Below are 14,981 nucleotides of genomic sequence, written 5' to 3'. Positions count from 1 at the left end.
ACACACTATTTTTAAACACACTGGACCAAGTTCTGTCCTCATACTTGAACAAATTGAAGACAATGAGGATTGCATGAGAATAACACAACGCATAATTTAGCCCAGAATGACCATCCTGGGCTAGATCTTCAACCTGTGTAAATCACCATAGTTCCACTGATATCCGTGGAAATATGGGGATTTCTACCAGTAGGGGATATGGCCCTATACTTCAAATTGGACCAAATTCTTTTCAAATAATTGGATGATCCAATTGCACTGGTGAGGAGACTTCAAATTAGGAGGGAAGTTCACACTGGAACCATTTATCTGGCTACTCTGACCGGGTCTGGGTGGGCTTGGACAAAATGGAAGCTGGATCTGAACTGCTCCTTACTTTTAGTCATGCAGAATCCAAGCCTACTGACCAGATCTTGCTAAACCAAAACGATTCCATCTCTTCGCTATACAGGCCCAAACTACCAAAATGGCTACCTCCAATGTGTGCCCAATTTTCAGTAGTGCTGGGCACCCACCGTTACTGAGGTGGACGATGGGAGCTGTGAATCCTCAGCATTTCTGACAGCCAGGCTGCTCTTCTCTAGCTAGCCTAAATGCAGATCAAGGTGCCTAAGTTAAAGCACCCAAATTTGAAAATTTTGGCCATCATTTCTTGAATCCATCAGAAGCTGTTTAATGTCCCCAACTTTTAAATTACTGCACATTTTAAAATTTATTTCTCAACATCTGTGGTTAAATAGACCAATCGCTCCTTAGGGTTCTATACTGCCCATTAAGTAATGACCAGCACTGGTGGCCATACAAAGAGGTGCTACCCCTGGTGGAGCTTCAGGAAGCATTCTGCTTCCCGAAGCTCTTTGGGACACCGGGAGAGCTTGTCTGCAGCTACGCTCCTGTATGGTGCACAGCTCAGCACCCTCTGTGCACTGATCCTGCTCTGTGGGTCGGCAGGGAAGGGAGAAGGGCCATGGCCCCATCTCCTCTCTGCTTCCTTTTGGTTACAGGGAAGAGCAGTCCCAGCACTCCTCAGAGCAAAGGGACTGCAATTCTGAAAGGCCCTTCCATGCATCATGAAAGGGAGGGGAAGGGAGATGCCCCTCATGTGCTATTCCCCCTCTTAGCACCTGTATAAGGGCCTTTTATAACTAGCCCTTAATGTTGAAAAATACGTTTCAGGAAGCACTTTCTTTGAACAATATCTAACACATAGCATTGTTTTATTCTAATTTTGTAATCTTAAACATTTGATAGGGATTCATTCAGAGATGCACCTGCTGTGTGTAACAAATATTTAGGACACTGCCTAAAATAGATTATGCTTCTAAGCATAGAGGAGCAAGGTGTTGATTTTGCAATGGTTTTCAGATGCCTCAGATGCCAAAATAATGACTCAGAATGGATCTTTTTGTAGACATGATACACGCGTGTCCCCCACCACAGTATGCTATGGTGGAACGTGCCAGCCTATCGCAAATGTAAACTGCTCCTTTAGCATCCAAACAGCCCACGTCTGGAGACAGAATAATAAGTCAGCCAAAGTTGCTCTATCAGCATACAGAGGATCTTTTAGAAAATGCCATTGGGACTGATCTACAAACACTGAACTCAGTGTCAAACGTGCCAGCAAATATGGATCACAGGTTTGTTTTTTACCTTTCTCTTCACATGAAATATTGACCAACAGTTATCGTTGAATTAAGTATACAAAAACATATTGTATTTTAAAGACAATATACTTTAGTACAATCAATGGGGGAGGGAGGGTGGAAGTGCATCTTAAAACATGGAGCCTTGCTTATGAAACTCAGTATCCTTTCTGGAGTCTCATGAGAACTTTAAGGCAGAGTTTCCATTAGCAGACCACAATGCTGGACAGCTTTCTCAGTGAGGTATCCAAACAAAGCCCTATTACTGAGGCATGGTGGGTTCTCGAGGGTCCGGTTTCTATTGGACATATACAATGGCTGTTAAATAAAGGCACTATAGTGTACAGCCTTAGGCAGTGTGTTATTGGCAGTAGTTTTGTAAGTCTAGTACATTACAGCAGATCCTATAGTTGGTTCCTAGAATGGAGAGAAAAGGAAAACATTAGCAAAATATTTCATAATGACAAAAAATGTCAAGAGTACAATGCTGATAAGGCTTTCTAAATGAAAGGGGACCACCAGTGTTTTATTACCAGGTGAAATACACCCCAAGCAGCACAAAGACTTGTAGACCATTTAAGTCCCCTCCTGATTGTTGAGATGAGCTGAGCTGCTTCTGTTGACAGTCCTTAGATTTGAACTCTGCGGGTGAAATCCTGGCCCCACTAAAGGTAACAGCAAAACTCTCATTGACTTCAATGGGGCCATGATCTCAATTTGGGTGTCTGGGGGCAAGGCGTTTTCAGCTTTTGATCCTGTTCCCCCATTGGCCTGCTAGAACATGAGATTACTGATCTTCTGGGTAAAGTGCATGGCCCATTTGTTCACACAGGGATGAAATTCACCCTTAAGTAGAGAGCCAGTACGTGATCTACGTACCACTTAACTCCCACTAAATCCCTATGCTGAGCATTTCCCCGTAAGCAGGTGAGATATGAGGAGAGTGTCTTCTACTGTATTATATTGTGGCATTGTTGCTATCAGGGTCTGCCCCCCAAGTTTGTGCTGTGGAGCGAATGTCTATTAATTCTGCCTGTTTTGACAGGATTTTCTTTTAAATGGTTTATATTTATAATTCTATAAACACACCCAGAGAACTTGCAGTAGGAGCATGTCTATGCACATCAATGTAGGTACAGACTAGACTAGGGCTTGTCTACACTTACTGAGGGTTCCACACACGGCGATCAATGCATCGGTGGTCGATTTAGCGGGTCTTCTCTAGACCTGCCAAATCGACCGCTGATCGCTGTCCAGTCTACTCCTATACTCCACCTGAATAATAATAAGAAGGGGAGTCAATGGGAGAGCGGCTCCCATCAACATTGCGTAGTGTGGACCCCACAGTAAGTAGATCTAAGTACATGAACTTTAGCTATGTTATTCACATAGCTGAAGATGCGTAACTTAGCTTGATCTCCACCCCTTGTGTAGACAAGGCCTAAGAACTAGGAGGAGCTCCTCAAAGAGGCACAGTTCCCTGGCCACTCCCAGCTTCCTTGGGTCCAGCCTATTCCGCCCCCCCCAGATTCTTGGCCAGCTACTATAACTGGCAAGAGGGAGGGTGGAGCTAAGGCCTCTCCTTGCCCATTTGCTCTTACTGGGGAGTATCATATGAGCAGCTCCTTCTCTTCTCCTCCTCTCTTCCCCAGCCACCATGTCCAAAAGTGCAATCTGAATAGCTCTTCTGGCTGGGCAAGGGAGTGAAAGGAGCCTTAGTCTCATATGCAGTGAGTAAGGATTAGGGACAATCTAGCCTTAAATGAATAATCCCTCTCTCCATATTTCCTGCTCTTAACAGTTTTAACAAGGTCTGTTCTCAGATGTTACCATCAAGTCCTTGGCAGTGCTTTTTCTCTCTTTAGTTCTTTGTGTTAGAGATCCTTGGAGCATAAAGTTTCTGTTAAATGTTCTAACAGTAGTAACTGGAGAAGCATCAATATTTTCACCTGGGAGGGAAAAAATGGGAACATCCTTTACGTGACAACTTGAACCAAACAACAGACTTGAAAAAGCAAATCTTCTAGCTCTTTAGAGACTTAAACCTAAATTTTGAGGAAAGTTAGGTTTACTTTAAATGGAAACGGGAAGACTGTGATATTGTAAGAGAGGTTTTTGAAATTATGAGAAAGCCTGGTTCACCACCAAGTGACTTCACTTCCATCAATGGAGTTACACTGGCATAAGATTAGAGTAAAGCAGTGGTGAATCGGGTCCAGAAGTTGTCTGAGATAGGTATTTTCATACCACTGAAGAGTTACAAAAATTGGAAGGCACACACTGAAAAATTAGGAAACTCAGAGTAAACAGGATCTATCTCATGAAAATGTTCATAGGCGTACACTAAATCACCAGATAATGTCACTAAGCCAAAAGTTATAGATGAATTCAAGAGATACATTTCTTAAGATGATTTTGTGGCGCGACACTGGGATGAAGGAAAATCAATGAGACAGGCATGTTAGCTGGGTAGCTTCATCCTGTCCCTAAAACTTTTTACGGCCTCCAGCCTGGATTCAGCAAGGCACTTAAAAAGGTGCTTAAATTAAGCTCACATTTAAATGTTTTATTAAAGAGTGCTTTGCTGGATTCAGGCCTTAATTAAGCTTTTCCATGTGTACATAGTAAACTCTAATCAAGTGCATTGACTCTCCAGAAACTAGAAATATTTTTAAGACAAGAAATGGGATCTGTTGTCTATGGCACGGGTGCCTTCCAGACACGTGCTCCACTTAATCCCAGAATAATGCTTTGAACTACAATTGTCCATTGCTAACTAGCAGAGCTGGTGCTTGGCATAAGCAGACTAAGCAATTGTTTAGGGCCCGAGCAGCTCAAGGCCCCCCCACCCCCCGCTTGTTATTGCATGTTATGTGGGGGGCCCCCCAATGGGCTAGCACCATCTCTGCTAATTAGCACGCTGTGATTGCTCTGACTGCTGATTCTAACCTTCACTCACTCCAAAATACCATTTTTTGGGGATCTTTTTAGGTCACACAGCCATCATTTCTTATTTGCCTTAGCCAATCTTCTGCTCTTGTCCCTATTGACGTATGGCAGCAAATTAAATCAAAGCACCTTCCAAAGGGCCAAATCAGTATTTGATTTTATGTACATATAGCTCTTGGGTACCGTTTATTCTCACTGTATTCACTTGGTAATTTAATTCCCCTTAGCTGCCCTCTTTAGGGCGGAAAGAGAACATAATAAATAAAATGAGTTGAATGAATTTTTTGGTGCACCTTTTACCGGTGGAGCTGGAAGCTTTCTCCTCTGCTGTCTTGATGTGTCTATTGTCTGCATCTGTGAAAAACACACAGGTTTTACTAAGCTTTAATACAGAGAAAAGCAGGGTCTTCCCCCAGGCAAAACTGCATAATGTTGTGGCACCTGGTTCATTTGCTTTTGATCCCTTTTTCTTGTCAGGTGAACACATGGAGCCACGTTCAAGCCCGCAACACTGAGAGCTGAAATTCTGCTCTCGATATCTGAAATCTTAAAGCAAAACAATAAATTAAAAAGAAACGAGGGGAGGGAGAAGTTTCAAAATTACTGTAAACACCACTAGTTAACGGCAAAAGGAACTCATGCTCACATCCTCATCAATCAGAAATATAAAGAAAGAGACAATTGATTTCTTCTGTAACTCTGAAAGACAATCTAATTGAGACATTTTGGACTGCTGTGTTCTTTAGTCCTGAGTGCCAAAGGGAACATTCACATATTAGGAAAAATGATTGCTCATTACATGGAGTAAACGATGATCTCGTGGCACTGTACTCACATTCTCTACGACTATGGACACTTTGCTACATTTGAAAAATATCCAGTACCCAATGACTCACAGCTGTGTAATTCTAACTTCATTCAAGTTGTGTTTTTAAAAGTTATGCTTAAAGCACTATATTTTATTATGCATTTGCTATTTCACATTGGTTCTCATTTCTCTGAGCACAGAACAGTGGTTTCTTTGTAACTCCGAAATCTTCTACCTTAAACGTTCTGTAATTTATACTTTAAATACCTCAGCAAAGACATGTTATTAAACAAAGCAAGCAAGCAAACAGCTAAGTAAGTAAGCCTTTGGGGAGAAAGCAGGCTGAATTGGAGACAGAGGAAACAAATTACGCAAAAGTGACAGAACTGATAGAGAAACGAGAAAACAGCCAGACAGATAACATGTGCAGGGGCACACTGATGATTGATGAGAATCTGAGTTGCCAATACTGTGGGGAAGATATGTTCACTAGGATCGATTGCTTTTTAACTGTTTTAAGTACAAACTTATTTTCCTTCGACATCTGGTATGGCTGTCTTTTTTCCCATTTACATTTTACCATAAACTAATGATTTGAGCCAATACAAAGAAAACACCATCCTTCATTTTAAAGCTACTCAAGTAGTTAGGACAAATCCTGAGGTCTTAGTCCTTACACAGGCAGCTGCTGCTGAATGACGTCAACGTAAGCTTGCCTGTAAAAAAAAAAATGGAGTAAAGACCGCAGAATGTGCCACCCAGTATATACTGGCACAGGTCAGAAGTTTGTTCGGAACAGAGATGGTAAAATCAGCACGGGCATGTGGCTGCAGTTCTCTCATTCTGGTCTATGACCACCACCCGATTTAGCTTACTGAACAGAGTCCAGCGTCTTTGCTGAATCGGAAGATGTACAGCAGGCTGCCAATTGAACTTGGGCATGAATCAGCACCTCTTGACGTTAATGGGTGTTTTGCCAACCAACTTCAGTAACAGCAGGATTAGAGCCAACATAGCTGGTCCAAAAGAAGGGGATTCCTCCTGCATATCTATTTGTGATGAAATATGGCCCAAGCAAACCCCCACCCCCCCGCTCAGCTGCTGTTATATGGATGTATATTTTTGGATTATTAAAAGTGAAGTCCAGCTAATAAATCCATGTGGGTACAGGCAGAATCTGTGTGACAGTGGGTGATGAGGATGGATCGGTGAAATATTAATAGATAAGGGCTAGGCACGACAGTACAATACTGTATTGCCCCGCGACATCGGAAGGCAGTGAAGTTCCTCACCTGAAGCTCTGCATGATGAACTTGTGCTGCTGCTGTGGCTACCTCATCCTCCAGCTCAGCTAGTTCCGATTCCGCTGTAACACTGTTGATTTTGCGTGCTGCAGCCTCTAATTCATTCAGCTGGCCCTCTAAGCCGTACACAGTGCCGGCTGTCAGGTACACCTAAGGATCCAGATCATGGCACGGAGTAAGTCAGTTTGGTTTTTATTCATGGTGTAACTCAAAGAGGCCACAGGCTATTGGCAGCAGCAGATGAAAGCCCAAAATCCCAAGAGCCCCAAAATCTCTGCCTGCACTACCGTTGCTATGAAATAGATCTGGTTGGAAATTTATTTCCCCCCTATGGAAAATTTCAACTTTTCAGTGACAAATCAAAAATTGAAAACGTTAGACTGAAAATGAAAATTTTGAATTGGAAACGCCTCCACGGTGCCTCCTGGGAGTTGTATATTTGGATACCTGATGACCCCATTTTTCTCTATGTGCAAGGCTACGTAGCCAGCCTGCATCTCCAATTATGCAACACAGTTTCCCCATTTGCCAAGCCACCACGGGGCACCTAAGAAGTCCTGGCTGTGGTGGATCATGGGAGATGTAGTCTGGCTGGGGAATCTGGCCCCTGGAGGAGAATGGGGGCAGGAGCCAGCCAAACTACAACTCCCATGAGGCACTACAGTGGTGTTTTGAAATAGAAATATTTTCAGCCAAAAACTGAAAACATTATGGTTTTCAGGTGTTCAGTTTTTTGATTAAAAGTTGAAATTTTAGCACAGATTGACAATTTAGTAAAAAGTTTTGTTTAATCAAAACCCCAATTTTCTGTCAAAAGCAGTTTAGATGGAGAACTTCCAACCAGCCCTACTATGAAATAACATTATCTATATATTTAAATTTAAAATAAAAATGCCTCTACACAAAGTCAAGGCAGTCTGACAATTAAAATTCCACATAGGAATAATCAACTCAGCAGAATATCAACACTTAGACCCAGTAAAATAAATTAACTTGATAATTAATCAAACCGATCCCCCCCACACCATGCAAAATTCATATCTTCATCCCCCTCCACAAGCCTTTGCAAATAGATGGGTTTTGCAGTGTGTCTTGAGGGTCAACCAATTAAGCTATTTGGGTACAAAGTGGGAAGGGCAAATTCCATAGTTAAGGGGCCCCTTCAGAGAACATTCTGCTAGCAGCTCCCTCTCTTCTGTAACATGGGGAGTCCCGGGTCAAGTGTCCTTTTTGACTAAAGCAGTGGCAAGGGAGAGGGGAAGATTCTCAAGCGGGCCAGCCCCAATTTATGTTAAGCTTTTTATCTTAAATCTAATACCTTGCATTACACCTGGAGACCAAGAGGCAGCCAGTGCCAATTCTAGGACACTGGTGTCATGGGTTCCCATCGAAACACACCACTTGCTAAGCAGGTTGCCACATTTTGCACTAGCTTCAGTTTTTGAATGAGTCTCAGGGGCACCCCCATGTACAATGAATTAGCAGTCTGACCGTGGGGAGATAAAGGCATGGATAACTTGTCCTTAGTTATAAAATGTTTGGGATAAATAAATGTATCACTACAATTCTGTCAGAACTAATTTTTAAAAGAATCTCCCCTGCACAGCAATCTCAGCTTGGGAGAAATCACTAATAGACAGTTTATTTCCTAGCCAACTATTCAGAGCGATCATCCACAATACATAGTGGTCTATTTACCTTCTTTCATCTTACTCAGAGAACCAAGTCTGTTGTCAAGTGGTTGGGTTTTCTTGATAGGACACGTGCATCTACCGCTTAATGCTCTGCCTAAATGTCTGCCAGTCCACGTGACAGTACTGCATCTTCTACCCATTCCCTAAATAATCAGCACACAATCCCAGCAGCCACTGTTGCTGCACAGTGGAAGGAAACTAAAGAATGCTGCCAAGTATTTCACCACGCCCAAATGATCACAGTGTTACAAAAACACCGGGAGTGAAAAATATGGTGCAGCTGGCTTCTGGGTCCCACAGCTGAGCACTGTGCACGCAGGGAGAAGAACCTCCAGCAGAAACCCCACTCCTCCTCACAGCAGCATCACTGCCTCACACTCTCCCAACCCGGCAGCAACAGTGCCAGCCTGTGTTCCAAATCCCACAACCCTTTCATACAGTCGGGTGGGATACAATTTGGGGGCCCTTTTGTGGGTCATCATGGACCAAAAGCGCTGGAGAACCACTTCATTAGACTTATCGTTTCCTAACTATGTGAACTAGATTGTGTTTTCCTTAAATCAAAATCATTTACAACCCCCCAAATAAAAATAAATGGGGCATCTTGAATTGGTTGCTATAGAGCAGTGGGTTTTCAGCCTTCTTTTTCATTTGCGAACTCCTAAAATATTTCAAATGGAGACCCCTTTGGAAATCTTAGACGTAGTCTGTGGACCCTGGGGGTCCACAGACCACAGGTTGAAAACCATTGTTCTATGGTAACGACAACTGTCACGGACCCCTTAGACATAGTCTGAGGACCCCAGTGGTCTGTGGACCACAGGTTGAAAACTACGGTCTTCAGAGTATAAACCCCTATTGTATTTTTTTACACATATGTGACAATGCTGATAAGCTAATACACTTTGTCTTGTACTAAGTGAATGACAAGTTTTAGCATGGAGAATAAATCCTTTATTAAGGTGGTTTGCTGCAAAGAAGTGGCCTTCCTTGACATCTTGGCTGAAGCACTTAAGACATAAAAGGATGAAGAAAAGATGAACATTCTGAACATTAAACAAGAATTTCCATGCTTTAGTGGGTTTTTAAAAAGTTCTTTCATTTCAAAGCAGTTTCTTTGTGGTGCAACATTTGCGGCACAGTATTTTAGATTAAAGAGAGACTCTGTATCAGCCTTCTTTTCTGCTAAATACAGCCATGCCGCTCACAAGAGGAGAAAGAGGTAAAGGAAATGTTTAATCAGCCAACCTTCAGAAAACTGAAGAAAAGATTCATTTAAATGTTATGGCAAAGTTCAACATACAACAGGTTACATTTTTCACAAGGGAAAAGTGCTTACGGAAAACAGAACTGCTTGGAAAACAGAAAACATTTTTCAAAGTTTTCCTAACTCCTCTGCCCTCAACTTTTGTTGAAATTTCATTTCACTGCAGATTTTCCAGTCAGCTCTAACGGGGAGAGTTTCAAAGTCACAGAGAGTAGACAGGCACCCAAACCCCATTCATTTTCAATCGGAGTTGGGGCGAACTCCTCTTTGTGCCTTTGAAAATCTCCCACTAAATTATTTATCTATAAATTTAAATGCATGAGCCAAACTCAGCTATAAGTGAGTGGTGTGCAGCTCCGACTGAAGCACATGTGAGGTTGTTCCCATGTATCCGGCAGAAAAGTGTGCCCTTTATTCTCCCCTTTGATTCATACACATAATTCCCAGTAATTGTTAAGGAGAGTTACTCGCGATGGATAACATCCTGAAGTCTCTTCTCAGGCCCAGATCCTGTGCAGAGGGAATCCTGTGTGTGCAGATCTGCCCCCAGCTACACTTGAGGAGATGGAGCAGCTGACTTCGTGGCACCAGTCCTGGATTTGCCAATGGCTCTTCACAAGTACACATGAGGTGTGAAAACCTGGCCCGTTGAAGCCAATGGAAGTTTAGACACTGACTTCCATGAGCCAGGATTTCACGTGGAGAGGGAGAAGATGGACTGAGGCTGAGAGTGGGGATAATGTGCATCATCCCCCCTTGCAGCCTGCATGGCTTTGGCAGGAAATCTAAATCAGGCTGAGGTTGTGTGCCTCTCCTGTGGAGCCACTCTGTGCTGGGGAACCCCTGATAGAGGGAAATTCTGGGGAGTGCTGAAAGCGTGGGCAAGCTCTGGCATTGTGACTGGAGTTGTACTGCCACAGAGTAGGAAAGCCACAGCCGATGTGAATGCACAAGGCCCTGTGCCCCAATGGATCCCAAAGACCCATGTGGATTGTGGGGGATCCTCTCGGAATTTAAGGATGGAGGTCACTGTTTATTCCTTGGCGGGTGGGTAGGGAGCAAAAGAACGGGGAGGAAATCTTTTAAACTGGCCTCCTCTTCGGGCGCCTCTTGTGACCTGGGGCAATCTGGCTTTCAGTTTTCACTCTGTTCTCATTCTCCCGGTCATTAGGGCTTCACACAGGCACAGGGGTCAGCCTACTAGAGGATCCCAGTGCAGGACTAAGGCTTAAATCATTAAATATTTCAAGTGACTAAAACATCTACATTGCCTGACACTCTAAACTTGCTACTTCATTACACTGATTAATGCACTACAAAATCAATTGGACACTGGCAGGAAACGTCGGCGTCTCTGTTACACATGCTGTAGTTTGGTTTAATTTTCTGGTATCCTTTCAAATGTGTTCAAACTAAGAAGTACGGCAGGGGTGAAATTCACAAAAGGCAACCATGAGGCTCTTTACACCACCGAAGTTCCAGGATTGGGCTGCACAGGGGGAGCAACGACACATGGGCCTGGTTCACCATGGAGGAGATGTTCACGCCAACCTCAACACATCGGATGAGGGGCATGTCTGCACTGTGGTTGGAAGCAAGCCTCCTACTTGCGACAGCAGGGCTTGAGCCAGTAGAACTTAAGCTAGTGCACTCATAATAGCAATATGGACCTTCTGGCTCGCACTGGAGCTTGGGCTCTGAAACCTACGGGGTCGCAGAACATCTGCCCGAGCCGGAATGTCCACACAGCTGTATTGGTGCACCATTGTGGCCCTGCTAACCCAAATCTGTATACCCAGGCTGCGAAGCTCACTCCCAGCTGCAGTACAGACATATCCATAGATGGCAGCAGTTGCAGCAAGGTGGAGAACCAGTCTGAGCAATGGGTCATGGGATCTGGTGAGCTCAGTATCCTTTGTAAGTGATGCTAATGGGCAGAACATTGGCAAGAATAGCAATTAGGGGGAATGGAGTAAAACACCAAAGCCCTGGTGGCCTGGTCCCAGACCAGAAGGTGGGTGATAGATTTAACTTTTAGTCCAGATTTATTTTTATTATTTGTATTATCAGGACATCGAGTCCCAACCCTGGACCAGGATCCCATTGTGCTAGGTGCTGTACAAACATATACCAAAAAGACAATGCCTGCCCCAAAGAACTTACAGTCTAATGTGGATGAAGTGAATTCACCCACTGGGAGGAGCTTCTTTCTTTATGGGTTTTCAGACAGAGTAAAACAGGTGTCTATTTCCTTTAATTGTTATAATGGGAGAGTTGGGATTCCTATTACACTTTAAAAGGAACTTTTAAAACTACACTTTAAAACTACTGTATTTTCACTTCTCATTAAAGAAGAGAAAATACAGTAGTTTAAATATCAGCTAAGTAAGACTCAGGAGAAGACGGAGAGGCATGAAAGAACTATTATTCCATTCAGGATACACCAGAACGTTTAGTTATTGACGACTTACAAATAAGTAAATTCTTCCTTGGATGACGATGGGTGGCACCTGCTCATTCAAAAGGGCAGAGGAATTTGATTCTTCTGAGGAAATGGGTTTTTTAAGGACTAATTTATGGTTTTCCAGTCTGCTCTATGTAATGGTGCAGTACGTAGCTGCACAACCCCAGAAGCAGCGCTGGGGTGCCACAGCTGTCCATTTCCCCTTACTCCAGGCCCTTATCAGATCAGACTGGTGTGGTGGGGGTGGAGGTGGAATCAAGGCTCCTCTTACTCCTTGCCTGCCTGCATAGGTTCCTGCTTACTCTTTGTACCCTGACTTGATGTCCAAGGGGGTTGTGCAGGGACATAGAGGTATTTTGCTTCTCAGTAAGCCACTCCACAGTTGTATACGTCAGGACACCACTTGACTGTAAGGGATTACGTTTCTTTTTTCGAGTAAGATAATTTTACAACAGCTATAAAACCCAACAGATGTTCAGTTTGCTCCTATTATTATGAATGTTTCCCAAATGGAATAAAAAATAAAAAATAGTTGATGATCCTTTCAAAACAAGTTTTTTTTTTTAAAAAGCAAAAAATTAATACGAAAACTCAACATGCTATTGCTTAGGTCAAAACATACCACATGCCACTTTTTTCCCCTAAAGAAGGCAATTTGCTATATCTGACATTGATATCGTACTCTTACATTTTCTTCCAAGGTGGTGAGCTGCTCATCGAGTCTGACAGGGTCTGTACCTAGTGGAAATGCCCCTCTCCCTCTGTCATGAGTATCTGCTGGGAAATCACAGGGACTGGTGGATTCTGCTATCAGTTCCTCTGTGGCATTGATGACTTTTAGGACCTCTGTAGATATGTTGCAGAGAGAGACAGCAGAGTACTTCTGTTTTGTTACAAGAGTAGATAGGGATAAACAATAGCATTATGTTAGGACGGAGATATAATTATGGTAAGAGTCTCTTATCTGTAACTTTATTTTAAACATGCCTTCTAAAAGAATACCTAGGCGGTTCATATGAACAAAGAGGTTAAGCCATGTACTTTAAATAGTCAAACACACACACACACAAAATAACTCTTCCTAGTTTAGGGCTCAAATGACAAGGACCAAACTCTATCCCCGAATGTGAACAACACACAACACTCCCTTTGAAATTAATGGGAGCTGAATGAGCCTATTTGGTGGCAGAATTTATAACCAGATTTTAAAAACATGCCCCCACACACGTTAGGTACCTGCAAATAACTGGGATCATTAATTTATGGGCCCAGAGGAGGATATATAAACATCTGTCTTACTGTACCCACAAATGAGGAAGTGCCATTTTTACTTGACTATTAAAATAATAGGTTTCTAGGGGCTGTTTCTCATTATTTGTCAGCCTTCCAAAAAAGAGGCTGAATTAAGGACACTTTAAAAATCAGCATCAAAATGTTTGTCTGCTTCCTATATTTACTAACTAAATGACTTTAACTAACATGGAAAATTGTGTACCCTCTCCAACCCTGTTCTACCGAGCCCTGTTTCTACAGTCAATGGATCTTATTCTTAGATTGGTTTTAGACCAGGGTAACTTCTTTGACAACAATAAAGTTACACCTGATTTACACCAGGATGTGACGATAATTAGGACAGGTGAGGACAGGAACTAAATCTGATATTATAAATGCGTAGGGCTTGATCTAAAGTTCACTGAACTAAATGCAGATACTCCCACTGACTTCACATGGAAGCACATGGGCATACTTCAGCGCAACTACTCACAGGAGTAAGTGTTTGAAGGGTCAGCCCTTAAATGTAATTTTTAATTCCCAATCCTGCAAACATTATGCATGTGTGTGATGGGACTCCTCGTGTGTAAATTTACCCACATGCAAAGTATCTGTAGGATAAGAACTAAGGACGGTTAGATAGCGGAAGTATTTAATCCATTGACTTTACAGTTATTAATGTGTTTCCACGACTGTCATTTATTAAACATAAGTCACATTAAACTTTCACATTCAATGGGAAACAGCAGAAATAATTTTCTTTTGTTTCCCGCGAACTCTGGTGCAGTTATGTTACAGTAACTTTTATGGTATTACTTTTTTGCTAAATTAGCTGTACATTTTTAAAAAAAGCACACTACTCAACATGTCAGATGAGCCCATTATTGAAAACTTGCTCTTTTTTCAGAGCATGTATGGATTCATCCCTTGTACACACACATTAAGTCAGCCTTAGTTCTGTTATTCAGTTAAATTACAAGGAAAAAAAGCCTGAGAGAGAAGAGAAGGAGAACAGAAGCAAATCCAGTTTGTTAACAGGTCACAGGTCGGCAGGTTGTCAGGGAGGCGAGAGAGAGAGAGAGAGTCATTAACAAGCAGGATAAAGGACTCTCTGTACAGAGCGGAAATACTTGAATCACAAAGAGTTACTTACCTCTCTTAAGATTCTAGTGTTTTTTCCATTTATTTTTGGAAGTGCCAATTAGGTTAAAATAGATCAATAATAATATAGGAGGGAGGAGGAAATCAATGTTACTTTGCTTTCATTATTTGCCTTCACAAGCACCTTTTCTTGTTCTATCCTATCAATTAAGACAAAAAGGTATTCTGGATACATGTCTTGAATTTTCGTCAAAGTATACAGCTTTGACATATGTTCCAAGGAATTGAAGATCTGAATTCAGTGTTTATTTCTTCATGAAATCTGTAGCACTTACTGCTATTAAGGATCATTTACAAAATTCCATCTCTTTAGAGTTTTTCAGTCTAAGTTTCTGAGAGCATGTCTACATGGGGAGATAGTGACCAGAACAGCTATTCTGCAATAGCTCTTCTGGACTAGCTCCCTCTGTGGCCAT

At 42.4% G+C, this 14,981-nt stretch overlaps 1 protein-coding gene across 17 annotated transcripts in view; it reads right to left on the bottom strand.

The window, feature by feature from the left end:
* Nucleotides 1–1,717: 1,717 nt before the first annotated feature.
* LOC102939317 (myosin VIIA and Rab interacting protein) overlaps nucleotides 1,718–14,981 on the bottom strand; it is a 418,560-nt gene continuing 405,296 nt past the window's right edge. For 11 of the 17 annotated variants that reach the window (XM_043540746.1, XM_043540744.1, XM_037890212.2 and 8 more), the window contains 6 exons: nucleotides 12,821–13,015; nucleotides 6,696–6,857; nucleotides 5,037–5,141; nucleotides 4,889–4,949; nucleotides 3,477–3,595; nucleotides 1,718–2,063 (listed from right to left, as the gene is read on the bottom strand). In XM_043540746.1, coding sequence (XP_043396681.1) covers nucleotides 2,031–2,063; nucleotides 3,477–3,595; nucleotides 4,889–4,949; nucleotides 5,037–5,141; nucleotides 6,696–6,857; nucleotides 12,821–13,015 — 675 coding nt within the window. In that variant the 3' untranslated portion in view covers nucleotides 1,718–2,030. The remainder of the gene's footprint in view (nucleotides 2,064–3,476; nucleotides 3,596–4,888; nucleotides 4,950–5,036; nucleotides 5,142–6,695; nucleotides 6,858–12,820; nucleotides 13,016–14,981) is intronic. The other 6 variants (XM_037890216.2, XM_043540752.1, XM_043540750.1 and 3 more) reach the window with 4 other exon arrangements.

Source organism: Chelonia mydas, chromosome 2 (genome assembly GCF_015237465.2).
Source record: "Chelonia mydas isolate rCheMyd1 chromosome 2, rCheMyd1.pri.v2, whole genome shotgun sequence".
Taxonomy (NCBI): Eukaryota; Metazoa; Chordata; order Testudines; family Cheloniidae; genus Chelonia; species Chelonia mydas.
This window is presented reverse-complemented; position numbering and strand designations above follow the sequence as displayed.